At 62.1% G+C, this 27,954-nt stretch overlaps 2 protein-coding genes across 6 annotated transcripts; one reads left to right on the top strand and one right to left on the bottom strand.

Moving 5' to 3' along the window:
- Positions 1–2,748: 2,748 nt before the first annotated feature.
- USH1G (USH1 protein network component sans) lies at positions 2,749–18,312 on the bottom strand. 3 transcript variants are annotated; one of them, XR_009182534.2, is made up of 4 exons: positions 16,792–18,312; positions 13,475–14,689; positions 12,264–12,577; positions 2,749–3,599 (listed from the first exon to the last, which is right to left on the bottom strand). XR_009182534.2 is itself a non-coding variant. In XM_004463825.4 (3 exons), exons 1-3 carry the CDS (start codon positions 16,953–16,955, stop codon positions 12,574–12,576), a joined length of 1,383 nt encoding a protein of 460 aa, XP_004463882.2. In that variant the 5' UTR covers positions 16,956–18,312; the 3' UTR covers positions 11,087–12,573. The 3 variants fall into 3 exon arrangements, 2 of the variants coding, with proteins under 2 accessions (XP_004463882.2, XP_004463883.2); XM_004463825.4 differs by lacking the exon at positions 2,749–3,599 and having other exon boundaries at positions 11,087–12,577; XM_004463826.4 differs by lacking the exons at positions 2,749–3,599; positions 12,264–12,577 and having other exon boundaries at positions 13,471–14,689; positions 16,792–17,112.
- On the top strand, positions 14,941–25,833 carry OTOP2 (otopetrin 2). 3 transcript variants are annotated; one of them, XM_004463822.4, is made up of 8 exons: positions 14,941–15,061; positions 18,008–18,193; positions 18,459–18,803; positions 19,261–19,397; positions 20,686–20,744; positions 21,138–21,271; positions 22,632–23,509; positions 25,370–25,833. In XM_004463822.4, exons 3-8 carry the CDS (start codon positions 18,491–18,493, stop codon positions 25,538–25,540), a joined length of 1,692 nt encoding a protein of 563 aa, XP_004463879.1. In that variant the 5' UTR covers positions 14,941–15,061; positions 18,008–18,193; positions 18,459–18,490; the 3' UTR covers positions 25,541–25,833. The 3 variants fall into 3 exon arrangements, with proteins under 3 accessions (XP_004463879.1, XP_058140674.1, XP_058140675.1); XM_058284691.1 differs by lacking the exon at positions 14,941–15,061 and adding an exon at positions 17,487–17,744; XM_058284692.1 differs by lacking the exon at positions 14,941–15,061 and adding an exon at positions 17,569–17,744 and having other exon boundaries at positions 18,480–18,803.
- The last annotated feature ends 2,121 nt before the right edge of the window (positions 25,834–27,954 follow it).

A 27,954-nucleotide genomic window follows, 5' to 3' on the forward strand; every position in this document is an offset into this window, starting at 1 on the left:
GCATCCCCCAGCGCTGAGTGTTTTCTTAGTGGCGTTTAGCAGCCGCCCTCACGTGCTGCAGGTGATTGCCCCTCGTTTATCTCAGTCCTCAGACTGTTCTTCCCATCACTTGTCAGTCTTGCTCGAGGCATACCTTTAGTACCTAGGACAGTGCTTGGCACAAAACCGTCTCTGAGTTCATGGGGCAGGAAGTTCCAGGACTCACGTCCCCCAAAGTTCACCAAGCAGTGGGGATCCCCTCTGAGTCTGGCCTGAGCACGGGGAGCTGCACAGAGTCGGTTTCCCAGCGCAGTGCTGTCCGGGTGATTTGGGGGAGGGAGGGCGGCCGGAAGTCACCATGCCCGGGCATGGGCATACCGCCCCGGGTCCCTCTGCACTTCTACCCAGGGAGGCCTGAGTCTGAACCCAGGGCCAAGGCCAGGGGCAAACTGCCCTCCGAGAGTTGGGGGCCAGCGACTACCTGTCCATCAGCCCTCCCCCTCCTGCCCGCCCTCACCCACCCAGCCACCGCCCTGGCACTGCAGGCGCCTGCCTTCCTTGGTCCTGAAGACAAGCCACGGTTGTCTGCCAGCTCCCCCTCTGCCCCCGAGGATGGCGTTCTCCGCTTTCTACTGTGTTTTACCTTTTCCCTGGTGTCCCCTTTACAAGGGAGGTCTGGGGTGGCGAGGGCAGCAGCATGTTGCACAGGGACACGTTCTCTCCCGGGAAGGAGAGAGCGAGTGGGAGTCAGGACTTGCTTTCCTCTCTGCCTTCCTTGGAGTTGTCCTTCACACATTCTTAGGAGCTTCTCCCTCCACTTCCTTATGAAAGAGGGAGATTTTTCACTCGATCCCTCTTCCAAGGGGTTTGTGATCTCACCACACACACCCCCAGGGCACGCACATGCACGGGCACTACACTTGCCTGGCACCTGACAGGTGACTGTTGACTTGCCCATGTTTATAGGTTTTGTGTGTCCCCCGCCCCCGTGAGGATGGCTTCACCCCCATTTTACGGGTGGAGGCCCGGAGGGATGAACCGATCTGCCCAGGGCCCCACGCTTCCTGAATGGCAGGCTAGACCTCAAATCCAGGACGTGTCTTCCGATCCCATCTCCTTTTACCTCCATCAGAGCTCCTTAAGACAGAGAAGGGGGAGGTGTCCCTTTCCCTCCCCTGCCACCCACCTTCGCATCTCTCCCTCTCAGGCATACTAGAATTTTCAGGGAGGAGATATGTACACTTTTTAAAAGCATATTTGCTATTATTATGAGATATTACAAATTTATAAGGAGGGAATCCCACTGCTTTTGTCATACAAACCACAAGAGCCCTCCCACCCTGGCCCCCTATTGGCAGGGAACTTTCTGGAACCAAGAAGTGCCTCTCCGGGCCCCGGCTGCCCCCTGGATGTCTAAGTGGCACTATTAGGCGGCAAACAGTGCCCAAGAGCAGCAGAGGCAGCACCTGAGAGGAAGTCAAAGGAGCCGGTGTCCCTGCGGGGTGGGGCGGGCTGGCAGTGTCCCTGGAGGGAGGCAGCTTGATTTGGAATAGACTTAAACCTAGGGGAGAAGGAAGGTAACAAGGTGCTCTGGGTTCTTGGAAGTACGGAGCAGGAGTGGAGTTTGGGAGATTTGGGGGGTCTTGTAGAAGGGAAGGCAGGAGAGGGCAGTTGGGACTGGGGCAGGGAGGTGTCACACTTGGCAGACTGAGAAGCTGAGGCTTGATGCCACAGGCCTGGGGAGCCACAGCAGGCTTTAGAGCGGGGGAGTGACTTTAATGTAATGCTCATCCAGCGCAGTGGAGCAGCCACTGGCATGAGGGAGACCCAGTTGTTTGCTGTTTCAGGACCTCCAAACAAGGGTTCTGAGGATATAGATGCAGGGGGCTGTGGGGAGAAGATGGGGAGATACAAATGCCCAACAAACACAGGTAAAGATACTCGGTATCATTGGCCTTTAGGAAAACACAAATTAAAAACCCAGGAAAAGAGCACTTGCCACCAGGATGGCTCAAACGAACTAGACTGGCAATACAAAGTGTTGGTGAGGATGGGGTGCACTCGTGCCATTTTGGTGAGAGTCTCAAGTGGTCTGACCTCTGTGGACAACAGTTTGGCAGTTTTTTGTAAAGTTAAATATCCACTTACTGTGTGACCCAGCAATTCTCCACTCCCGGGAACTTACCCAAGAGGGAGGAAAACCTCTGACCATGCCAGAACCTGTGCCTGAGCATTCCTCGCAGACTTACTCATAATAACCCAAACTGGAAGCCACCTAAGTGCCCATCGAGTGGGCGCAAATAAACAGACAGTGACACATTCTACAGTGGGGAGCAGCCAGCAGTGAAAAAGATCAGCTGCTTCAGATAACGATGTTTATGAACTGATAGGGGCCACGCGTGAATGAATCTCACAGAAAGCATGCCGGGAAAGAACCAGACGCGAACAGGAGCTGGCCGTGCGGTTCAGCCACACGAAGCTCCAGAGCAGGCAAAACTGATGCCGAGTGCGAGACGTCAAGCTGGTAGCTGCCTGCGGGGAGGTAGAGAGCGACGTTAACTGCAAAAGGGCCTGAGGAAACCTCTGGGGGCGATGGAAATGCTCTGGATCTTGACATTTGCCAAAGGACCCTTAAAACGGGTGCACTGTATTAGATTTAGTCCTACTTCAATAAAGTTGATCAAAACAAAACAAAAAAGAGCAAGGCAGATTTTCTTTTAAAATGGAAAGAGCTTTCATAGACCCAACCAAAATGTAAAGACTCACAAGAACGCTCAGAGCAGCAATATCCCAAATAAGCAAAAAACCGGGAGCAACCTGAATGTCCACCTGCAACAGAATAGATCAATAAAATGCAGCATGTGGCTGTGGGAATATCACAAAATGAGTCAGACACGAAAAGCACACACTGCAAATGCAATGACTGCGCCACGATGATGAAAGAGGTTGTTGATGTGGGAGGAGTGGGGTGAGGGGGCTGGGGGATATATGGGAACCTCTTGTGTTTTTTAATGTAATATTTTGTGTGATCTAATAACTTTAAAGAAAGATAATTTTAAAAATAAAATAAACAAAAAGCACACACTGTATGCTCCATTTATTTTTTTTTTCTAAGATTTATTTTATTTCTCTCTGCCCCCCCGCCCCGTCTGCTCTCTGTGTCCATTTGCTGTGTGTTCTTCTGTGTCCACTTGCATTCTCAGCAGCACTGGGAATCTGTGTCTCTTTTTGTTGCGTCGTCTTGCTGCGTCAGCTCTCGTGTGTGCGGCGCCACTCCTACGTGGGCTGTGCTTTCTTCACGCGGGGCGGCTCTCCTCGCGGGGTGCACACCTTGGCATGGGGCTCCCCTATGCAGGGGGCGCCCCTGCATGGCAGGGCACTCCTTGCGCACAGGAAGCCCTGGGTTTGAATCCTGGGCCTCCTATTTGGTAGGCAGACGCTCTATCAGTTGAGCCACATCCGCTTCCCACTGCAGGCTCTGTTTAGCTGGAGTTCCCACACAGGCAAAACTCGCCCATGGCGTCAGAAGTCAGGACGACGGCTACTGACCTGGGAGGCTGCCCACTCGAGGGGACCTCTGGGAGCTGCCTGTCTTGTTTCTTGATCTGGAGCTGGTTACCCTTGAGTGTAGCAGAAAATTTGTCACTTGTGATGTGTGTGCTTTTCTGTACATAAAACATTTGTTTTACTTTCAAAATTATAATAGGTTTCTGGAGGCATAAATCATCAGGTAAGCAGCACCCACAAATTTGACACACTCAAGGGGTGGCGGTTCCGGCCTCTGGGTGCCCTTGGCCGTGGGGTTGGCAGGTGAGCCTGTGGAGGTGGCCGAACAGCTGACTCACTCCTGCCAAGCGTCATCGGAGCCGGGTGACACTCCCAAACTGCTCCCATCCCTCTCGTCGTCCTGACCTCAGCCCCTGGTCCTTCCCCTCCCTGCTCCCAGGATCCTGCTCACCAGGGGGAGAGCAAATCGTGCAAGTGGGGGATGAAAGGCTGCGGGGGGCTGGCTGCGCACCAGGCCTGGTGGCTCGCCACAGGCCCTCAGGGGCAGGAGTCAAGGGACAGGCCTGGGCAGGCTCCTGGACACCAGAGGCTGCCGCCCTCTGGCAGAGCCAGCCAGGCCCGGGGACCTACTTCTCCAAGAGCTGCCTCTGCCCAACCTAAGCCCTCACCTCTCTGCACAAGACTCAGCATATGTGAAGAGCACAGGTAAGCTTTGGAGTCAGGCTTACTGGCTGTGTGACCTTAGGTGAATTATTCAACCTCTCTGAGCCTAAGTGTCTTCTAAACACTTTTTAAAAAAGGTGAGACTAATATAAATAGGGGGGGTTAATATTTTCTTCCTATACCTGGAATTGTTGTGCCCATCCACCTTGGAGACTACTGGCTACTGTCTAGGGTCTGAATTACTCAGTCCTGTCTCCAGCTACTCTCTTGCTTGGGCCGAGTGACTGCTCACTGACTTCTGACTCCTGACAGGTGTTGTCCTGTCCCACCTTTGCATCTTTATTCCCAGGGCCATTGTCTCCACCAACAACAACAACAACTAAGCCCCACCCATCCTCGGAGTTCTAGTGACTTCAGCCACCTCCTGAAGCTGATGGAGAGTTCACCCATCCAGTTTTACTGAGCTCATACTCTTTGCCAGACACTCCCGCTCTCTGCATCCTCCACCTTCTCCAACCTCTTATCATCCACCAGCTGACATCAGACCTCAGTTGTCACGCCCTGCCTGGCAGTAGTCCCTCTTGCACACTGCATCTAGCCATAGTCTTCAACCTGTCTCGTGGGCCTGCATTGTCTGCCTGTATCAGTCAGGAAGAGTAATATAGCTGTTGTAACAAACAACCCCAACACCTCAGTGACTAAACCCAATACAGGCTTATTTCTCACTCCCATCACAGTCCAATGTGAGCCCATCCTTCAAATGGTGTCTTGGGTGTTCAGCCTCCTTCCACCTTGTGATGTCTCTGTCTCCAGCTCGGGGCCACCATGACTGCTGTGGCCGTGGAAGCGAGAACAGGGAAAGGTGGCTTTTAATCTCCAGCCTGGAAGTGGCCCTTGCATTCCCCTAGCCAGCACCCAGGCACATAGCCCCAACCTAACCGCAAGGCAGCCTCCCTGTGTGCCCAGGAAGAGAGGACAGCTTAGGTGACCGCAGCCAGTCTCTGTCCCATGGCCACCTACCCTGGGGACCCCCTGAAGGCAAGGACTCTGCACACACCTCTCTCCTAAATTCCATCCACCCATTCCCCCAACACATACTCCTATCCCATCCTGCCCAGCACTGCGCCTTGTGCCCAGCAGTGCTTGGTATTCAGTAAGGGACCGACAGCCTGGCAGGGGTCTGAAGGAGAAGGGGCCGGTGCTTGGCAAAGAGGCAGGTCCTTCCTGTTCTTTGGACCAACTTGCTTCCTTGGGGCCTCACAGGGAGGCTGGCGCACAGTAGATGCTCAGTAAACATTTGTCGCATCAGTCGATAAATGAAGAGATGGATGCATGGAAGGATCAGGAAAGCAGCCTCCCGAGAATGGAAGATGAAAGCCTCAAATCCTATTCAGTGCTGGAGAAGACATGTGAGGCTCCTCCAGACTTTACTTGAACTTGGAGGTGGCACCTTCCTCCCAGGCCCCGGGGGACCCACTCGGGCACCAAGGGCCTGGGGAGGTGGGGGTGGGGGTGACCCTGGCCTGGCCTCCCCGGGCCCCTGGAGTCCCCACCCCGGGGCAGCGATGACTGCTCCCCTCTGCCAGCCAGCTCTCTATTTGCTGGGGCTCCTGGGGTTAATTATTGTTGTGGATGGGGAGGAAGGCACCCCGCCCTGACCCCAGGACGTGGAGGGGGTTCCCGAGAGCCGGGACCCAGGGTGCAGAGGACTGCAGGGCAGGCTCTGGGAGGCTGGGGGGTGGCAGGGCAGGTTGGGAAGGCACATCCTGCGGGCGGTTTAGCCATTTCCAGGCCCTGCGTCCGGCTGGCCGGGTCTTTAACCCTTCCTTGTCTCCCATCCATCTGTGCCACCCCTCGTATCATCAAAGCCCAGCGAGGCCCAGCTCGTGAGGCAACCGGCATTATTCACAGGGGTGGGGCCGGGCGAGCTGGGGGAGCGGTGACCTGACGGGCAGCTCAGATCCTGGCCGGTGGAGGGTAGGGCTCTGCACCCCACACTCCTGACTTGGGGGGACCACATCGACAGGAGCATCTCGGCAGCCTCCTGGCCTCTGAGGACCCCACCCCCCGCCTGCTGCAGCCCCCCTGCAGTCTCCATCCCACCTGCCCAGGCTGCCAGCCACCGGCTCTGCAGGGACAAAGAGAGGTTAGTGACGGTCAGGGGACAGGGGAGGGGGAAGAGAGGGGGCAGCCTTGAGGCTGCTGGGGCTCTGCTGCGGCCCCAAGGGCTGTCGGCCTCGCCCCACTTTGCCGAAAAGAAAACTGGGGTCCAGGGTGCCTCTCCAGGTTACAGGGCAAGGCCGGTCCTTGGAAACCCAGGGCTGGGCAGGCTTGGAGGAGACACCTTGTCCTTCCCGAGTCTGGTCAACACCACAGTCTCCTGCGTCCCTCTGGGTGGGGGGTGACTAGAGGGTTTGGATGGGGCCTGGCGGGAGCAGTGCCAGGGCTGGAAGGGGAGTGACAGTGCCTCCAGCCACGGCTCGGGAGCCGGAACGCCCAGGGTCCAGTCCTTGCTATGTGACCCTAGGTGAGTTGCTGAACCTCTCTGAGCCTCAGTGTCTGGAGGGGAGGGGGGCGGTTGGAGGGAGCTGAGGGTCACTGGAGGGGGCAACAAGATCCTTTCTGAATGCCCCAGGGCACGTGCTGGCTGTAGACTCAGGATCACAACATTCCCTGTGTTATTGTAATGCTAAGCTTACTGCTAGTTGGCTTGATTTTATTTAGTCCTAGCATATAATGGCATTGATAATGATAAAAATGGCTTCCCTTTCCAGCCAGAGAAGAGTCTGAAAATGTTCACTCTCCACTTCCCTCGCGCGTGCGCATGTGTGCGCGGAGGCAGCTGGCGGTGCAGGGGGCGGCCTGTGCAGGCTGCGCAGAGGTGTGGCGGGCATGGGAGAGGGGCGTGGGGACCGCCCAGGGGGTCGGATCTGAGGCCTCCTGAGGCCTCCCCACCGCCAGCGTCCTGCGCTGCTCCTCACCTCCTGGGCGTCCAGGCCTGCGCCAGGGCCTCTACTCGCCCTCACGACCGGGCTCCACGGGGCGCGTCATTATGCCCACTCACAGGTGCAAACACGGAGCCTTGGAAAGACTAATTTGCCTCCCCAGGAAGCAGCAGAGCCCTTGGTGCAAGCTGGTCACCGCAGCCCAGGGGACCGCCCCCAGGTCCCCGGCGGGCCTCTGCCTTGGCGGGGGGCAGAATTGGTCATTCTCTCCCCACTGCCCCGGCCCCAGCCAGCCGGAGGCCAGGAGCTTAGAGGGTGGCCTGGTGAGACCCCAGTTCAGGGAGGGCGTGGCGGCCAGGGGCGTAGGGGAGCTCTGTCCTTCCAGCTGCAGGGGCGGGGCCCTAAGAACAGAGAACAGGCAGGAGGAGAGGACACAGGTAAACTCCAGACCAAGTCAGAGCCTTGCCTCACACTCTCACACACGTACATGCACACTCACGCCCACTCAATACAGTGCTCACACTCACATGCTCATCCACACACCCCTCGCCTGGGCCCTGCGATGTCCACCCCCACGTCACAGCTCCCCGCCAGGAGTGTCCTCGCTCGCACGCACACAGAGGCCTACAGGAGCGCTCGGTGCATACAAGTCCGGGACCGTCTTTGGCAGCCCTGGGGCTGAGCTGGAGGTGCCCAAGGCTGGAGGAGAAGGCAGCGAGTCCCACCTGCCCCCCAGTCCCGCCTCCCTGAGTCCCGCCTGCTGAGCTCCTGTTCCTGGGCTGGGGAGCCCCGGGCTCAGGGCAGGAGGAGGCCAAGGGGCCTGGTGTCAGGAGAGAGCCCGCAGAGGTGACGGCGGAGGCAGGCGGGGACCACCATGGAAAGAGCTAGAATCCTGAGACAGCCCTGGCACCTCTGCTCTCAGAGGCTTGAGAACCGCCTCGAGCCGCCTGTGCCTGGGTCGGCTTATCTGAGAAAGGGGGCAGGGGCCCTGGTCTCTCGGGTCTGCGGCTCCCGGCAGGCAAAAGGTGCCTTCTGAGAAGTCACCATGCGGCAAAGAGAAGGGACCAGGAGGTGGCCACGTCCACCAGCTCCTGTGGACCCCCTGAGCCTCCACGGCCCCTTTGCTAAGATGAGACCAGTAAGCAACGCCTTCCTGCCCTGGGCCCCCTCAGACGACGGCCTGGGCTGCGAGAGCCCCGCTGGGAGGGAGGCTGCGTGGCCAGGGACAGGACTCGGGCAGCAGCTGCTGCAGCCCGGCCCCTGGCCCTCTCTGGGGGGGAGAGGCAGGAAGGGGGGCAGGGAGAAGGCGGAGCCCCTGGTTGGGGCAAATGCTCTACAGGCCTCAGCCCCCGCCTTGGCTGGCTCGAGGCCGGAAGCCTCCCCCACCCCAGACTACACCCCAGTATCCTGCCCAGTGACCCCATGACCCGTCCTGTCCTCTCCCATCCCAGTCCCCCAGGGCAGCAGGCGCTGTGGGCCCCACCAGGCACCCAGGTGGGGGGACCCAAGGTGGAAGAGATGCCCGGCAGGGGGGCGTTCCAGCACTGTGCTCGGACACGCGGGTTTCCAGACCAGAGAAATCAGGCTTCATCCCGATTCATCCTCCTACAGTCCTGTGGCCTCGGACACTTGTCTGACCTCCATTTCCCCACCTGTAAAGTGGGAATGATGATGACAATGTAGGACGTGCTTTACGGGGTTGTGGTTCTATTGTGAGGGTTAAGTGTCGATAAAGTGTCTGACATAAGTACCTGACACCTTGTTTGCGCTCAATAATTGATGGTAAAAGCTTGACACTCACCTCTGGGGAGGAGGGTGGCCAAAGGGACCCAGCCTAGGAGCCTGAAAGCTGAGCCTTCCTTCACTCACTGCTTGTGGGGCCTTAGTAAGGTCACAAAGCCTCTGGCACTCAGTTTCCTCACCCGCCCATCCCACAGGGGTAGGGGAATTCAGAGAGTGGTGAATTTGGGGCCCAGGGGCCGGAGGGTCTGCCGCTCCCCTCCAGGAAAGCTGCCCAGCTCCTCGGGGGACACCCCTGGCCTTCTATGGCTCTCCCACTGGACCGTGGGCCGGCCGGCTGACCCCTGCTCCATTCCTTGGCCACTAGCTGCTGGTCAAGTGGGGATGGCCTCAGTGGTATCTGCAGGAGGGCTGGGGTGGGCTGGGGGCCTCACTCTCACTGAACCGTGAGCGTGTACTAAATACCAGGCAGTGGGCTGAGTGCTTTTACGTGCATTATCATTTCACTCTCCTGATAACCTCTGGGGTTACTACTACTATAATAATCCCATTTTACAGATAAAGAAACAGACTCAGAGAGGTTGGGTAACTTACCCAAGGCCACACAGCTGGAAAGGGGCAGAGCCAGTTTTGCTGTCCAGGTCTCCCATATAAACCGAGCTTATCACGGATGGGGACACAGGCACGCACTGTAGGAGGACAGGATGCCGTGCCATCTGGAGCTGGCTGCCATATGGGGACAGCTCGGAGACCTTGGCCTCCAGGCCTCAGTTTCCTCACCTGTAGCCTGAGAGGGCGGGGCCACATACCGTGGAGGCCCCTCCTGGCCTGCCACACTCTGGCTTATCCCACCGCCCCTATCTCCACCAAGTCAGTGATCCCACTTATGACACATTAACTGCACAGCTGTCTCACCAAGGCTTCTCAGCCTGGGGCCCTGGGGCCCTGGGCCCCGCGGGGATCAGCATGATCCATGAGCTGCCTGGAATTACGAGCAAAATTGAGTATGACTGTGTCTGCGCCTTTTGCATTTTTCCAGAGAGTATGCATTTTGGGATCAAATCACAATCCCCCAACAGTTTAAGGATTATTGACTATTCTAAATTTTTAGAATTTCCCCGACCTCCATCTCAGTCTCTAGGGGGATGGTCAAGGACGATCTTACCGTGTGAAACTCTTCCTTTGCCTGGGTTCAACGTCCCCCAGGCTTGCCGGGGCTGGCCCCCTTGCTTCTGGCCCCCAGGCTTCCACCCTCAAGCTGCATCAGAGACCCCGACCCCACCGCTCCCGGCTGGTCTCTGCCTCCACGCCGAGGCTCCCATCGCTATCCATCTTCTCATCGCGAGTCCTTCTCCCCATGTCCTTCCCTCGACCATCGCGACCACCAGCGGGTCTTTCGTGAGGTAGGTGCTGTGACCGGGATGGCCAGTAGGGGTCACCGGGCAGACGGGCCCTGGGGAACGTCTAAGGGCAGAATCGCGCACCTCCCTGGCATCCCTGGGCAGGCTGGAAAGCGTGGTTGAAGGATACCTGTGTTCTAGGTATGCACCTGCTTGGGCAAGTCCCTTCCCCTGTGTGGGCCTCGATTTTTCCATCTGCAGAGTGGAGGGAGGTGGTCAAGAATACCTAGCCGGTTGCTAGGCAACCTTCCTGGGCCAACCTCCTGTGGGCCTTTCTGATGGACGCTGGGGGCAGGGGGTCTTGAACTCCCCGGGGCAGAAACACTTGGCCCAGCATCCTTAGGGGTAGAAACAAAATGACTCTGGGGCCCTTTCCCAGACTTGACGGAGAAAACTGAGTCCCTTGTCCCTTAGAGGAGCCTTGCCCCTGGGAGAGAGGTGCCTTCTGAACCAGACTGCCCCAGCGCTCCCGGGGAGAGGGGACTAGTGAAGGAAAGGAGACCGCCCGTGGAGGCTGTCTGGGCCTGGAGCCCAGGGCCTGGGGGGGGGGGCGCAGCCATTTGGGGTACAGCCGTCCAGGCCTTCTGGGTGGGAAGAGGGAAGGTGTCATCCTGCCTCAGAGGTGCAGGCCCCAGGGACAGGGCCGGAGCCTGGACCTCCCTCGGGGCTTCTACATCGCCTTTGCCACCAGCTCCTGGTCTGGGAGGCACAGGACCCCCTTCCAGGTTCCCAGAGCCCCCTCCAAGGACTGGGGCCCAGTGCGCGCCCGCGCAGAGACCACCCTCGGCCGCCCCACCCTCTCATGCCCCTCCCCCACCCTAAGGCACAAGACACAGGCCGGACAAGAGGGGGAACGTTCTCTACAAAAGTTATAATGAGGCTGAAGGAGGGGTTCACAGCAGAGGGGTGGGCCCCGCAGAGCCCCCCGCCCGGCGCCAGCACAGGGAGGGCTGGGAGGGGCTGAAGCAGAACCTGGATGGGGCGCAGGAGAGAGAGGGCAGCACCTGGGGCTCCGAGGAAGACACGTCGGCACTTGGGGTGGCCCCAGGCCCAGAGAACAGGGAGAGGGACTGGTGTGGGCTCAGGGTGTCAGGGGCAGGCAGCCAAGCCCTCGGGGCCTGCAGTGGGGAGCGGGGAACCCCTCCCCGCCCCTGCTCTGAGTGTGTGTGGGTGGGAGGGCAAGGCCTCCACACCTCACGGGCCCCTCCCATCCCCCCTAGACAGCGCAGGGGGAACCCGTGGTGTTCTTGGGGGGTTCAAGGCACAGGAGCTGGGGCTGCCGGGACGGGGCTGCTTCCCAAGCGCACGGCCAGGAATGGGGGTTGCTGCTGGGGGGCATGTCTGCGGGTGGTGTGTGCGGGCTCCCGAGGGGGCTTCCCACGGCAGTGACCGCAGTGTGGTCTGGCTGGCGAGCTCTGAGGACACGTGTCCCTCGGGCTCACGGCTGTCACAGAGCAGAGACCCACGGTGAGCTCGGGCTTACCCACCGCCCACGGGGAATCGCGCGGCTGCCGAGCCCCAGCTCAGAGACTCGCCGCCGTGGCCATGGGGCCTGGGGACCAGCAGCAGCTTGGGTTTCCCACACTTGGCCATGCTAGGCGGACACCCGGCTACGCCCGCTGCTAGCACCTTGTGCCTCCAACCTGGCGCTCTGGAGTACCTGGGGGAGGGGGCAGGCCGCACAGCCAAGGAGGGGGACTGGAGGGGGACAGGGTGGGGAGGGTGGAGTCAGGCTGGGTCCCACCCAGGGTGAGCTGGGAAAAGCACCCGTCCTCCACCCTCAGTCTGGCACTCCAGCTCCCCAGCCATGGCCCACGGTAAAGAAGGGGGCTGGCCATGCTCGGGCACAGGACGCGGCAAGTCAGGGCATTTGGCTGAAGAGGCTGGCTGGGGAAGCTCCCTTCTGGGGTGCACGTGGGGGAGGAGGGGCCAGGGGAAGCCACCCAAACTCTTTCCTTCCCGTAAGTGTAGGACGGAAGCAAGACTCCAGCCCGAGCACAGGAGGGGGGGGGTGGGGAGATATCGGCACCTGAGGCAGGCAGTGACCCCGGCTCCCGGCCGCCTCGGGTGGGACGGCCCCCACGTCTTGTCCCTGGGACCTGGTGGCCCCTGTCCTCCCTCTGGGGCTGCCCTTTCACGGATCCACTTCTCCTTTTCGCCCGCTAAGATGGGGTGGCTCAGGGCCTCCTGGACCCTCAGGCTGCTCCAGGCTCTCCAGGGAGATGGCTGGGGAGAAGGGGCCCTGGGGCCGCGGGGCTGGTGACTGGGACAACCTCGCAGGCCCGCCTCGGGTTGTGGCACCTTGGAATTCGTTTTGGTCTGGGGAGAGGACTCCCCGGTCACCTGTGGAAAGAGACAGAGGCCTCAGGTGAGGGAGCCGCAGACCTCTCCGGGCAGGCTCCCAGCTCTAAACCAGACTGCCCCCCCCACTCCTCCCCACACCCAGGGCAGGGTCAGAGATCTACCAAAAAAGGGTGGCAGCATCTGCCGGGAGGGAGCATTCGGGGCAGGGATGGGCCAACAACATTGGGTACCCTACAACGGCGTTTTCAAAGTGGCAGCTCTGCCCTCCGAGGCCCCCAGTGGCCCTGCCGGGGCATTTGTGCATATCCCTAGCCGCAGGATTCAGGGACCAGCAGGCAGAACGGCTACCTTGATGGCTGGAGCCACCGGGGTGCCCTGCTGGCTGCCAGATCCCACATCCCCAGGGAGGCCCCTTGTCCCCAGGCCCTGGAGCCACACAGCCCAGGGGTCAATCCCAGCTCTGCACTCGGCAGTGTCCGGGCTTTGGGGTGTGTTATTTTAATCCTCTGAGCCTCCACTTCCCCGCCTGCACATCACCCCGTCCCACGTGTCCTCCCTGCACCACCTCCCACGGAAGTCGTGCACAGGCCTGGCCCACTAGCCGGGAGATGGCCGCGTTCCAAGCATCCGGGCTGCAAGTCCTGTGGCTCATCAAAAGCTAAGACACCCATCTTGCCACCTTTCCCCCTCTCCAAAATCGAGGTGCATTTTGCCCTAGCTGTGATAAGAATGCCTGTCATAATTAAATTGGCAGCTTCTTTTTCTGGGCTGGTGGTAAAGAGCACAAGACAGTGCGGTGTCTTGCAGCTGACGGCGACTTAGATGTGACAAAAGGCGGGATTGTATCCCCGCTCACTCCTGAAAAAGCAGACACCTACCTCGGGGCCCTCCCCAGCCACCCCCAGCCTAGACCCAGAAGCCCGCCCTGGCACTCACAGCTCCGTGTCCTCCAGGGCTGGCGGGCGCTCCAGCGCCTGCCGCCGCCTCCGCACGGCCCCCAGGATCTTCTTGCGGGGCCCCAGGGGGATGCTGATGCTGCGGAGGTCCAGGTCAGAGCACAGCATCAGCGCCTCCAGGTCGATCTTCTCCTGCCGCAGGAGCGCCGCCACCTCCCCCACGTGCAGGGAGGCCAGGAAGGCATCCAGCGGGTTTGTCTCCGGCTCCAGATCCTCATCCAGGCCCAAGTCCAGCTCGTCCCAGGGCAGCTCCTCCCCGCAGCTGCGGTCCTGCAGGCTGTTGGCACTGCCCAGGCTGTCGTCGTCCAGGCTGGGGGAGCTCTGCAGCCGAGCGCGCGGGCCCGGCCCGTCGGGGCCCCCTTCCTCGCGGCCCAGCCCCTGCAGCCCGCTGCTCAGGTAGTTCCTGCGGAACACCATGGTGCCCAGACCGGGGCGCGTAAACAAGGAGTCGTGGCCCGAGTCGGTGCTGACGTCCGAGTGGGCTGGCTCCGCCGCCAGCGTGGCACGGGAGACGCTGTCCTCGTCCGAGAGGAACATGTCCCTGAGCGGGGAGCGGCCCCACTCCTGGGGGTTGGCGTATGTGCCCGGGCGCACGAACATCACGTCGCTGCCCAGCTGCAGCCCCGAGAGCGAGCGCACGCTCTTGCGGCCGTCCTCGGAGACCTTGAAGGTGCCCTCGCCGCCCTGCTTGCGCCGCTCCAGCTTGCGCTGGATCTTGGTCTTGCCCCGCGCGGTGCCGTGCAGCGTGGCCTGCGAGTAGGGCAGGTGGCTGCCCAGCGCCAGGGGCTGCAGCCGGCGGCTCAGGGTGCTGGAGGTGAGGCTGGAGAAGCTGAGCGTGTCGGAGCGCTCGGCCAGCTCGCGCCGGTAGCGCCGCTCCATGCGCTCGTGGTGCTTGCGCTGCAGCTTGGCGCACTCGCGAACGCGCCGCTCCGCCTCGCGGAAGGCCTTGTCCTTGAGCTTGCCCACCAGCCGCGGGTTGAGGCCGCTCTGCTTGGCCGCGACCGAGTCCAGGCAGCGCACGCACTCCATGTGGCCCTTCCTGGCCGCCATGTCCAGCGGCGTGTGGTAGTCGTTGTCCAGGCACCAGATGTTGGCCCCGAAGGACACCAGGAAGGACAGGCAGTGCAGGTGGCCATTGGACGCTGCCAGGTGCAGGGGCGTGTTGCCCCAGATGTCACACTTGTCTGGGTCACCCCTGCAGGGAGGATACGTGATGCAAGCTGAGGGGTGGCCAGGGCCCCCAAAGGGCTGTGGGTCCGAGGCCTCTTCTCTCACTCGCGGATGGGCAGGCCTGAGCCGCCAGACCCTCCTGGACTGAGCTGGGTAGGGGTGGGGGCGGGCATGGCCCAAGCACCAAGGGGTGGAGCTACGGAGGGAGAAGGCGGGGCTACGGAGGGAGAGGGCGGGGCTAGGGCGGGGCCTTCCCCGGATAGCAGAGGGCTGGGAATCTCAGGGGATAAATATTTGATGCCCAGAGAGAAAGGAGTGAATTATTCATGGGGCCCAGCAGAGAACCCCAAGAGGGAGTGGGCCCGGGCCGAGGCTGGGTCTCCAGGCAGGCGTGGGGGTGAGTGTGGCTTGTGGGCCTAGCGGGGGGAGAGGGCTGAGAGGGTGGGGTGTGCAGGGCCTGTGCTCGGCGGAATCGCGAGGGTGCATGCCTGCAGCTGGGTGCCCGCCACCTCGGCAGGGAGCAGGGCCAGGCCTGGCAAGCCCGCGTGTGAGAGCAGGTGTCGGGCCTTGGCCTGGCCCGGGAGGGGAGTGTGGGGGCAGCCAGGACAGCAGGGGAGGAGGGCAGCCCGCAGCGAGGGCCCAGGCCACCTTCCCCTCCCCGGGCTGCCCTACGCGGGGGAGCTCTAGGACATGGCTGGGGGGGGGTGTCCTGGGTCCCCCCCAGCCCCCTCCACACCAGACTGTGCCCTCCCCAGTACAGGCTCCAGCTGACGGGAACCAGGGAGCCAGGGCTCCTGCCGAGCTCTCACCCCCCCCACACACACCCTCCGGGACCTGGCTCAGCAGCCCTGCCCCAGGCCCCTGCACCAAGCTAATGAGGACACAGGGCCACCGCCCCCCCAGGGCCAGGGGAAAAATCACTCCCTGTCTCAGCAGCCCCCCAACGCCCCCCCCCTCAGTTTCCCCCACAGGCCTCCAGGTCCTACAGGACAGTGTGGGGAGGGGCTGCTGGTATCCCACCCATGCCCCAGGCAAACATCAGTCCTTGCCCTCTGTAAGTGTGGGGGGTGGCATACCAAGGGGGAGCCCTCTTCCTCCCTCCCATGAGTCTCCCTGAGGGGGGCCAGGGGTCACTGTGTGCCTTCCTGGGGTAGAGAGTGGCCAGTCCCACCTGCTGCTGGGCAGGGCCCTAGAGCAGCCACAGAGGGAGGGCAAAAGGCGTCCCCCTCCCACTACAAGCCAGGGCCGGCCACCCTGGCCAGCCCAGCCCCTGCCCCTCTGCCAGTATCTCCCAGCGCCAGATGGTGGGAGCCCTCCTGGGGCCCCCCTTCTGCTCCTTTTCCCTTTCTAGTCCACCCCCTGAGGTCAGCGCCACCTGACTTCTAAAACTGCTGGGCAGGGGAGTCATTCCGGTGCCACTTCACCCAGGGGAGCCCGCGTCAGTGTCCTCGGACCCTGCATTCCTCAGCGGCTACCTCTGAACCTTCCTCGGCCTTGAGGCACAGACTCTGCTCCTACCCCCATCCTAGGGGGTGGCGAGAGAACCCCTTCCGGGGCAGCCACCTCACAGCCTCCCCGTTGCTCAGCCAGGCCTGCAGAGGGGGAGGGGCACAGCGGGAGTTAATAGGGTGGCTGAACTCGGTGACATTTGGTGCTGGGGACAGTACCCACAAATCCCAGGAAGAGGCAGGGTGAGGGAGAGAGCTGTCAGGCCCAGGCCGCCGGCTGGGGGAGCCCTTTGGCTGCAAGGTTGGGGGGCACAGGGAAGACCCCCTCCTTTCCTAGCCTTCCTATGCCCCCTCCCCAGGCTTCTCTGCCTTCTCCCAGGTTCTCATCATGCCCCTCCCTTCCAGCTGTCACCCGCCCAGAGGCCACCCACCCCTTCCCCTGGCTCCGTAGCCTCCCCCACCATCATGGTGCCCCCAGGTCCCAGGCCCTCTCCCCCTAGCCCCTCGTCCAGGTCACAAGCATCGGGCCTCAGCTTCTCCCCCAGGTCTGCCAGGCCTCGAGCCTTAGGGTGATGGGCGAAGCAGTGGAGAGTGGCTCCCAGGAAGGGGGAGAAGATGCCCGGGCTCTAGGGCTGATGAGGGGCCTGGCCAGCGCAGCTGGGGGTGGGGAGGTACTCACCCGCGGCTCACGATGAGGCGCAGTGACTCCAGGTGGCCGTGGTAGGCGGCCCAGAGGGTAGGGGTCATGCCATCCTCGTCGGGGGCGTTCAGCTCCTTCCGGGTGGCCTCCTTGAGGAGCTCCAGGTAGCCGTCCCGGGCCGCCCGGTGGTACTGGTCGTTCATGGCGCCCGACGTGGACGGGGCGGGCAGGAGGCACCGGGAAGCCCCCCGCGGGGGAGGGCAGCCGGGCTAGGGCTGAGGCATGGGGCCGGGGGAGGGGGCCGGGCAGGGGCCGGGGCCAGCCCCCGCTGCCGCAGACGGAGGGTGCGGAGCGCCAGAGCCGCGGCGACCGGGACATCTGAGCCGCTCACCCCGGCTGATGGGGGGGGGGGGGGTCCGGGGGAGGAGCTCTCGCTGCCCAAGGGGACCCACCCCCAGGCTTCCCCTGGGTCCTAAAGGCCCTGTCGCTGCCGCGCAGGGGGGATCCGCGCGAGGCCCTGGCATTTCTCCAAAAGTGCCCACTTGGAGACAGTCTAGGGACAGCCTGGGGACAGTCCGGGATCCGTCCTCACTAGTGCGCGGGCGCAGCGGCGCCCTAATTTCCCACCCGTCAAAGGAACGGGCCAAGGGCTGGGGAGGGCTGCCCGCGGGAGGCGTGGAGGGGAGGTCCCGAACATCGGGGCGGTGGGCCCAAGAGGACGGCGTCGTCAGCGGGGAGGACGTCGCGACCCCAGCGGCCGCGCCCTCGCGCGGGCTCCGCCGGCCACCGGCCAGCAGGGGGCGCTGGAGGGCCGGGCGCGGGCTCCGCGAGCCGCGTGGGAAGGGCGCCCCGAAGCCCCAGACTTGGCAGCCTCCCTCCGAGCCGGGGTGGAGGGGAGGGATAGAAGGAGGAACTTGGATCTCCGCGAGGGCCGTCGGGGAAAGGGAGGCTGGGGTCGCGATCTTGGCGCAGCCACCGGGAGAAGCACGAAGGTAGAGGGCTCGCCGGGGCTGGGAGGGCGCCCGGGTGGGTGTCTGCGGGCCCTTGGGGCGTCCGCAGGGCCCCAGCTATCGCGGTTCTGGGGGACCGGGATCAAGGGGCGCCTGGGCGGGGTGCCCTCTGGGTGCCGCAGTGCGGGGCTGCGCCCGAGCCGGGCCGCGCCGGGGTGACGGGGCGGCGCGGGAGGGGGCGCCTCTTAACAGATAAATATAAATCTCGCCTTATCTGGCTCCGGCGCGCTCTTCCCTAAATTCAGCCCGGAGAGAAGATGGATCATGTGAGCGCGCCTGAGACGTTTATGGAGCCGAGCTGCCAGCCCACCCGCGGCTGTAAATCACCCTGCCCTCCCGGGTATAAAGCGCCCGTCCAGCCCGGCGTGGGAGAGCGGAGACGCCCGCCGCCCCCCGGCCCCCAGCTCAGCCCGGGCTCCCGCTCCAGCCAGGTGGGTGCCAGGGGCCGTCGGAATGTGCGGGTGGGGATCTCGACACGACGGGACCCTCGACGGGGCTCCAGCTGCAGCTGCCCTTTCTCCCGTCGAGGAGGCAGGCTCCGTCTCCCGCTTTCCCGGCGCCTCCTCCACCCGCGCGACCCCCCAGCCCCCGCCCTCGGGCTAGGAACTCCGCGGGTCCCCTATCCGGGATCAGCGGGGGGGGCGGGGGAGGGAGCCATCGCGCTTGACCTGGGGTCCTGTCCACTCCCCCCGACAGTGACTCTCCAACCTCCTCCAGTCGCCCCCGCCATGTCCGAGGAGCGGGCCCCGGGCCCCAAGGAGAGCCCGCCGGCGCCGCGGCCCGGCCCCCGCGAGGTGTGGAAGAAGGGCGGCCGGCTGCTGTCCGTGCTGCTGGCCGTGAACGTGCTGCTCCTCGCCTGCACGCTCATCAGCGGCGGCGCCTTCAACAAGGTGGCCGTGTGCGACACCGACGTGTTCGCGCTGCTCAGCACCATGATGCTGCTCGCCGTGGTCTGGACCCTCTTCTACCTCCTCCGCACGGCGCGCTGCCCCGACGCCGTCCCCTACCGGGACTCCCACGCCGGCCCCATCTGGCTCCGAGGTGCCAGGGGAGGTGGGGTGGGCCAGGTGGGGCCCTGCAGGCTGGCGCTCGGAGAGGAACTGCAGAGCGCACAGCCAGGCAGAGCTGGGACAGGTGCCTCCAGAAGGACTGGATGTGGCTGTGGGGGAGGCGGGAGGGGGGCAATTGGGGCAGAAAAGGAAGGGAAAGGGTCCTGGAGGAGGAATGAATAGGGAAATGCAAGGCAATGCCTTTTCTCTCTCCAAAGACTGGAGAAGGGAAGTCATGGGAGAGTCTTGGGTCAAGGTCAAGAGAAGACAGCAGCTGAAAGAGCCCAAGCAGGGCCCGGCCTTGACCTTAGCAGCCCCAAAGCAGAAAGATGGGGGCTTGAGGACATCATCCATCACTTCTTCCATTCACCCATTCATCCCCCCGCTCACCCATCCCCCCACCCTTCTCGCCCTCCCTCCCGCCGCTCTGGTTCCCCCCTGGTTCCCAGGCGGGCTGGTGCTGTTCGGTGTCTGTACCCTCGTCATGGATGTCTTCAAGACCGGCTACTACTCCAGTTTCTTTGAGTGCCAGTCAGCCATCAAGATCCTGTACCCGCTCATCCAGGCTGTGTTCGTCATTGTCCAGGTGCATGGGCGGGGCGTCCCTCGGGAGCCAGCACCCGGCCAGGGGTCAGGAGACCCGAGTTCCTCTTCCCCTCCTCCTCTGAGCGATTAGGTAAAGCGAGCACAGGGTAGTAGCGGCGCTCATGGGAGTCCATACATCTGGAAGCACTTGGAATTGAAGTAATATTCCAACACCCCGAGCTCCTGCTTACAGGCCCTGCAATTTTATTTCCACCTAAGCAGTGCCGGGAGCTAACACCTAGCAGGTGTGAGTTGTGGCAGCACCTCTGTCTCCTAGAACCTAGACGGCCCACCTTGGGTGCCCATAGAGGGCCCCGCTCCCCGCCTGGGGTCCTGTGGCAGGCATGGCTAGTTTAGCTGCAGCTCCAGTTCCTACGTTCTGGGCTTGTTCAGGGAGGTGGGTATCCTGTCTCAAGTTCAAACGAGTTCAGCAGATAGATTTATATCTCTACAGATATAGATCTTTATTTCTTGCATAAACAACACTTTAGAAGATCTTTGGCCCAAGAGGTGGCCAGAACAGACCACAGACAGCCCTGTGCCATGGCAGGATGACCATAGGTATGGGTCCCCCAAAACTCACCCTGCTGCCCAGCTTCCACTACTCAGCACACTCAGGACTTCAGCATTTATCTCGTTTTCATCTCTGACATTTTTGAAGTGGGGAGAACACTCACATAAAATGAAAATCCAGATAACCTGACATCAACAGATACCATAGCAGGCGTTCTTTGAGAGCCAAATGAGAGTACGACCTTGCATGGGGACAAAGGATGAGGACGGGGGTAGAGGACCTTGAGAAAGGGAGGTGAGAAGTCGCTGGAGACACTTTCTAAGCAGAACCTAGCTGGAGGCCGGCCTTGCTCCCAGGAAGAGATAACTCAGTAGTCAAAACTGCTTTGGGGGAGCAGAAGTGGCTTGAGTGGTTGAGCTCCTGCCTCCCACATGGGAGGTCTCTGGTTCAGTCCCTGGCCCCTGGTACCTCAAAAAACAACAACAATAACAAAATCTTTATTGGACCGTGTCCCACAAAACCACACACACGCACGCACACAAAGCGATCCACCAAGACCAGCGAGGTGACATTTTGCAACTCTTTAAAGAAGAGAGAACCACTATTTTCTACAAACTGTTCCTTAGAATAGAAAGGATGCGCCCCATCTCATCCGATAAAGCCACACTAAGCTGATAACTTAGCCTCAGGGCTCTCGAGGTGGCGAGAACCTGATTTGAGTGTGGACATGAACCTCCGGAGCTGAGTCTGTCCTCCCCGTTCTCTCTCAACACAGACTTACTTTCTCTGGGTCTCCTCTAAAGACTGTATCCACATCCACCTCGACCTAACCCGGTGAGTACCTAGTCCACGGCTCCGTGCCAGCGGCCAGAGCGCCTGCCTTGCAGAAGAGACGAGAACTTTCCAAGCTGGAGCCTGGGGCCCCTTTCTGTGCCCTCACAGGGTCCCAGGCAAGGCCCCGTGACCGCTCCTCCCCTGTGCCGTGTGCATACGTGTGTGTGTAAGAGCATGTGCACACCCACAGGTGCCCAGCTGGATGGGCTTTGTCGTGGGCTGTGACACCCCTGGCCGGGCTAAGTGGACCTGCCATCCCCGTTCACAGCAAGGGCCTGGCGGCTTCTGGCTTCTCAACCCCCTCTCCCCGTAGAGCTCCCACCTCCGCCTCGCCAGGGGCCCAAGGGGAGCCAAAGACTCCCGCTGGCCTCTTTGCTCTCCCTCCCCTAACAGGTGTGGTCTCATGTTCACACTCGCCACCAACCTGGCCATCTGGATGGCGGCCGTGGTGGACGAATCCGTGCACCAGGCGCACGTCTACAGCAGCGCTCACAGCAACGCCAGCCACGCCCGCCTCGCCCCTGACCGTGAGTCCCCGCCGCAGACGACCCCCGCGCCACGGCTGCCTCGGGCCGGTGCCCTGTGGGTGGGTAGAGTCAGTCTCCTGTGGCTCCACGAGGGCTGGGAGGAAAGCTGGAGGCCAGGAGCCCCCTCCTCCCCCAGGCTCCGCCTCGAAGAGGTGCTGATGTGGGTAAGCCAGGAGGCGGGGTACCGGGGGCATCGCCGTCGCCCTCGAGGGTACAGCCTCAGCCCTGCTGTCTCCATCCCACAAAAGAAAGGACTCCATCTACAGGAAGACAGATGAGGCTGGGGAGAGGGGGCGGGAGGCAGAGGGGTTTGATGGTGGAAGCAGGGGCACAGATGGAAGGTAAGAGTGATGCTGACTGCGTGGCAGTGCGCCGAACGTGGCTAAGTGTCCTAAACTCTCACCCCTACTTCACCCTCACGACTTCCCAAGGAGATGGGTACTATTAATATCCCCACTTGACAGATGAGGAAACTGAGGCACAGAGAGGTTACATAGCTTGCTCAAGGTCACAGAGCTTGCATTGGAGAGCCAGCATTCAAACGCCCAATGCAGGATGGGGGAAGAACAGAGGGTACAGCCCCTCTGGTCCTCGTCCCTGGACCTCCTCAGGGGCTCCTCCCGCGGCCAGAACCAGATTAGGAGGCCAGGTTCATCTGGACCTCGCTGAAGGCCCACACACCCCACTCCCGGCACGGGAGGGTCCCGGATGGAAAGCATGGGCCCCGTCCTCGGGGAGACCCCAGCCCAGCAGGGGAGTTCCTAGGATGGATAAAACCCTCAGCCTGTCGTGGTGGGGGCCGTGGGGGTGGGAAGAGGCACGCTGGGAGGAGCTGCCTGACGGCCTAATGGCACTAGTCTGCTTTAGCTCAGCCTTCGCAAGTGGAGCCGCAGTTTCTGGGGGTCAGAGGAGATGTTTGTCAAAGCCTTGGTATCCTATAAGGCAGTCACTGGGCGCGAGATAAGATTCCTATCAGCAGGCTACAAACCGAAGTGACAGGAGGTCACAGTCGAGAGCTGCTCACAGCAGCTCCCTTTCAGGGCTGTCACATCCTAGCGTTTGCCGTGAGGAAGCTTGAGCTTTGGGGCCACCTTCAAACAGGGGCAGGACCACGTCCATCTCCGAGAGCGAGGGGTGATCGCTGGTGGGAGGGACCAAGGGTGGTTTTCTATGTCCCACGGTCTCTGGCACATAGTAGGTGCTCAGTAAATATTTATAGAGTGAATGAGCATCTGGTGGTGAACACAGCAGACAGGGGCCCTGCCCTGACAAAGGTCACAGTGTAGGGGTGCAGCTCTTGAGATGGGGCATCCCCGGGAAGGTGGGAGAGCAGGTCCACCCCGTGTCCCTCTCCCCACAGTGGAGCGCGCGGGCAGCCAGCCCGGAGGAGACCCCTGCTCCTGCAACACGGTCATCTGCCAGATCTTCCAGCAGGGCTACTTCTACCTGTACCCCTTCAACATCGAGTACAGCCTCTTCGCGTCCACCATGCTCTACGTCATGTGGAAGAACGTGGGCCGGCTGCTGCCCTCCACCCCCGGCCACGGCCACGCGCCGTCCCGGGTCAGCCTCTTCCGGGAGACCTTTTTAGCCGGCCCCGTCCTGGGCCTGTTGCTCTTTGTGGTGGGACTGGCCGTCTTCGTCATCTACGAGGTCCAAGTGAGTGGGGACGGGGGCCGCACCAAGCAGGCCCTCGTCATCTACTACAGCTTCAACATCGTCTGTCTGGGGCTCATGACCTTGGTCAGCCTGAGCGGCTCGGTCATCTACCGCTTTGACCGCCGGGCCATGGACCACCATAAGAACCCCACGCGCACCCTGGACGTGGCCCTGCTGATGGGCGCCGCCCTGGGCCAGTACGCCATCTCCTACTACTCCATCGTGGCCATGGTGGTGGGCCTGCCCAGGGACCTGCTGGGGGGCCTCAACCTAGCCTATGCCCTGCTCATGATCGCCCAGCACACCTTCCAGAACGTCTTCATCATCGAGAGCCTCCACCGGGGACCGCCCGGGGCCGAGCCGCAGGACACCCCCCCCAAGGAGCCCTGCCACGGCCTGACCTTTGCCAACCTGGACGCCCTCCACACCTTGCCCAGCGGCCCGCCCACCCCCAGGCTGGTCGACCCCAGTCCCGCGGGCCCTCAGGAAGCGGTGGCCGTCATCTTGGCCCCCAGGGGCCACTGGAGACGCCGGTGCCTGAAGGACATTTCTCTGTTCCTCCTGCTCTGCAACGTCATCGTGAGTAGCAGGGGCGGGGGCCTGGCCTGGAGGAGGTGAAGGCCCGGGCAGGGTGCTCTTTCAGGCCCCTTCGCGTCACCTTCTCTGTCTCGCCCCCGGCCCACGCGAGAATCTTGCCGCTCTCAAGGAAAGGGCCAGGTTCAGAGAGGGCGAGGGGCAGCCCTTGGGCAAAGAGCATCGCAGGGCGCACAGAGGGAAGGGCATCCAGCGCTCTCGTATCTAGAGCGCGACCCCGGAACTGGAGGGGTCCCAGGAAAGGCTGTCCTGGGGGCTGGGCGGAGGCGAGACAGAGCTGTGAGAGCAGGCATGGAGGGCGGGGCCCTCTCCCCCCCATGGGAGGTGTGACTGACCCCGGGAACTTGTGACCTGCCTGCTTCTCAGAATAACTGGAGCAGCATCAGGAAGTAGCAGAGAGCAGCGTAAGTGTGAGCAGTCTGCGAGCGGAGAGCAGGCGGGCTGGCCTGGGAAGGGGGCGTCTAGGGCAGCTGCCCCCGCCCCCGTGAGTCAGCAAGGCCTCTTACACAAAGCGAGGCGTGACTCCGCCATCGATACACACATCCGCCCTGCACGGAAAGACCCCAAGACAGAACACCCCCATACCGAAGGCCTCCCAGCGCAGCTGCAGCCCAATAGAGAAATGCCCTGTGTAGATAGACTCTTCAGTTGGGAGATCAAGATCTCTAAGATGGAAACATGTACCAATGTGGGTACTTCCCAAATAGAGAAAGCAGCTCTGATGAAGGCTGAACTCAATATAACAACAGCCCCTAGCTAGACCCTGCCAGAGAAAAATGTCCCCAATAGAGAAACACCCTCCGATCCCAGAGGAGTGTGTCCCCAGCGTGGTCCACGTGCAATGTACCGACAGCCTTAACAGAGGGGTGTTAGTGAGAATGGCTCGTCCTGGGCAGTCCCAGAGGGGTGGCACGACCCCCTGCAGCAGCCTCCCAACCAAGGCAGTGTCACCAAAAAAGATGAGTGCTCCCCAAGCTCTGGGCCCAGCAGCAGAAGCAATAAGGCTGGACGCCCCATCACGTCTTGGGCCAGCTTTGGTGCCCATCCCACCCTGGGCCCGCCCCCATGCCCACCCAAGCCCCACTTAGCACCCTTCTGGACGGTGGTTTTTGCTCCAGTAGCTGAGCCTGGATTACCTCGGAGAGGGGCCACTCTAACCCCTTCCTTGTATAGAAGAGAGGCTGAGGCTCAGAGAGGGGCGGAGATGTGCCCAAGAATGCACAGCTAATTTGGGGGGAGGGGAGAATGTGTGCCGCAAAACCTTTGCTCTGTGCCTCATACTCCAAAACTGAACTACCTGAGCTCACAGTCAGGAAAAAGCAGGATTCCACTTCAGCCTCCTTCTCCTAAGGCTGGGGAGGGCGGGGCAGCTCACAGAGAGCTGGGATGGGGTCCGGGGGAGCCATTTGGTTGACCGAGGCCTGTCTCCCACCACCCTACCCCCACCCCTGACACACATCTCTCCAGGGCAGAGATTTAGCCATTTGTACCTAATTCTCACATCACCTCTGAAACCGTCTCCTCTCCTCTCCGTCATCCCATGACCGGCCCGTCCACCAGGGTGGTGGGAGATGGGACAGTGGTGGGGCCCGAGCCCTCGGTGAGCCAGCTCAGTTGAGCACAGTCTCCTGTGCTCTTTAGCGCTTGTCCAAGGCACCGGAGGTCCCCACTCAGTCACACCTGTCCCCACCGTGCACCCCGCGAGAGGCGGGGCCCCTGCCCGCGCAGCCCCGCGCAAGCCCCGCGCAGCCCCGCGCAGCCCCGCGCAGCCCCGCGCAGCCCCGCGCAGCCCCGCGCAGCCCCGCGCAGCCCCCGCGCGCGTGACGCGCCCCTCTCTCCGCCCAGCTGTGGATCATGCCCGCGTTCGGGGCCCGCCCTCACTTCCGCAACACGGTCGAGGTGGACTTCTACGGCTACTCCCTGTGGGCCGCCATCGTCAACATCTGCCTGCCCTTCGGCATCTTCTACCGCATGCACGCCGTCTCCAGCCTGCTGGAGGTCTACGTGCTGTCCTGACGCCCGCCGCCCGGGGACGCGGGGCTCCCCGCAGGGCGCGCCCAGAGCGCCTCCGCCCACGGGCCCCGGGCTCTGGGGCTCCGAGTGGAATTTTCACCAAAGTTATTTTTCCAGGATGAGTTTTAAATCCCCATCAGGACTGGCCCACCGGCCCCAGCATGATCCTGGGCAGGGGGCGGCCAGGAGACGGCATCCCGGCCCAGACCCCCTCCAGGCAGCGTTTCTCAGCCCCCAGCCCTGAGGTCTGACCAGTGCTGCCGCCGGGAGCCGGGAACCAATAAACCTGTGATTTGCCCCTGCCCCACTTCTTGTCTCCGCCACCCCACCTGAGATGGTCACAGGAGAGGATCTTGGGGGTCAGAGCTGGCAGGGGCCTCTGGAGATTTTCAGGTCCCCAGGTTTTAGGTGGGTGAGCTGTGTCCAAATTACAGACCAACTAAGAAGGGGGTAAGGCTGGGAGGCGCTGGGCAGTTCCCACACTGCCTCGTTCCTCTCTCCTTTACCCCCGGGGTGACATATATTTTTATGAGTTGTTTTTTTCTGTGTTCCATGACGCAAAAAGGTGAGTTAAGAGCACTCACACCTTCCAGCCCCACATTGCACAAAGAAGGAAACAGGCCCAGAAAGGGGAAGTGACCTGCCCAAGGTCACTCAGCTAAAGAATGACTTTCCACTAAGAACCATAATTTTCTCTTTTTTAAAGGCACAGAACATTTTTTCCCTGCCCAAAGAAAATATTTCAGGAACTCAGGTTTATGATATAGGTGTCGACAGGCTGTTCTGGTTTAAGAGGAATCGGGGGGCTAAGATTCTCCCCGTCTGGGCCTCCCCTTACCCACCACCCCCAGGGAGTGGTACTACTCCCTGTACTACTCTCCAAAGGTCGGGGTCCCTGTACTCCAAAGGCGGGGGTCCCTGTACTACTCTGAAGGGATTGAGGACTTGGGAGGGAGACAGAGGCCAGAGGCTGCGGGGTGGGGGGCGGGGGAGGGTCCCAGGGGTCACCTCCCACCCTCCTGCTGTCAGAATGGGACTCTGACCTGTCTCTTCTGCCCTAAGTTCAGGACACCTTAAAGGAGAGAGAGGGTGCGGGGCCATCTGGGAGAAGAGGGTGCTGTGAGGCTGCACCCAGGCCTGGTGCGGGTGGGATGCACAAACAGAGACCCCAGGCCTGGGAGGGCTGTCCAGTTCCAGCTCAGGGGCCAGAGGAGAGTGTGGCCCCGACACAGCCCTTCCTGCGGCGCCCACCTGCCCACCCCGGGGCGGGCTCCAGCTCCAGGCCCGCCCCGGGGCCCCGATCCCGCGGCCCCGCCCGCCCCGCCTCCGGCCCCGCCCGCGCGCCCCGCCGCCTCGCTATTGGCTGCAGCGGCCAGGTCCGAGCCCCCGGCGGTAATTAACGAGTGATTAATGAGAATCCCAAAGTCAATAGAAAAATCGATGGGCAGCGCGCCTAGAGAGGCGCCTGCGCAGCCCGCGGGGGGAGGCCGTCGGGGGCACCGGTCGGGGCGCGGGGGCCTCACGCGGACGGAGGAGAGGCGCCGCTCTAGTCGCAGGTCCGCCGGCCATGCCCGCCCAGGTCTCAGGTAAGGCCCCCGCGCGCCGCAGCGAGGGCCCGGGGCGCCGCGGACCCCGCCCGGAAAGCGGGTTCGGGGACCAGGGGCTGCAGAAAGTGGGGCGGGAGGGCGCCCCGAGCGCCGGCCCCTGCTCCCCGCCACGCACACCCGGCCCCTGCTCCCCGCCTCCTTCCCGCGAACCCGGGCGCGCCGAGGTCAGCGGGAGGTGCTGGCGCGCACAGCCGAAAAGGGGCGTCGGACCAGGAAGGTGTGGGGTCGGGGCTCTTGGGGCACATGCGTGGCGACTGTCCGGGCCCTGCAGTCTCTCGGGAAGACTGGAAAGGAACCCCGAAAGTCCCCGGCGCCTGGCCAGCGCCGCGCCCAGCGCCCCACGGCTCGCGCTTTCGTCACCCGTGTCTAGACGCGACCCACAAACCAGTTTGGCGTCGGGGCCCTCCCCTCGGCCTGGCGTTGCGCCGAGGGGCGTGCCGGGGGCGGCGGGCTCCCTGGCAGCGCCCGGCGCCCTCGACCTCTCCCCGAAACTCCTACATGTCGCCGGTCCCCCACGCCCCCACCGGACCGAATTCACCACTTGGACAGCTCTCCTAGGGGCGGTGGAAGCTTGGACCCCGGGGGTGGGGGTCACAGAGGACCCCGTACCCTATCCCTTAGCGTCCCCTCTTGGCCTGCAGTCGGAGCAAACCTGCTCTCTGGAATTACCAATAATCCAGCATGGAAAGAACTAGAAGGAAATGCACAAATAGCTGACACTGAGAACCCGTGGTTGGCCAGGCTCTATTCTATATGTATTCAATCATTCAGTTGTGACAAAACCCCTATGAGGCAGGTATTATGCATTAG

Source organism: Dasypus novemcinctus, chromosome 21 (genome assembly GCF_030445035.2).
Source record: "Dasypus novemcinctus isolate mDasNov1 chromosome 21, mDasNov1.1.hap2, whole genome shotgun sequence".
Classification (NCBI taxonomy): domain Eukaryota; kingdom Metazoa; phylum Chordata; class Mammalia; order Cingulata; family Dasypodidae; genus Dasypus; species Dasypus novemcinctus.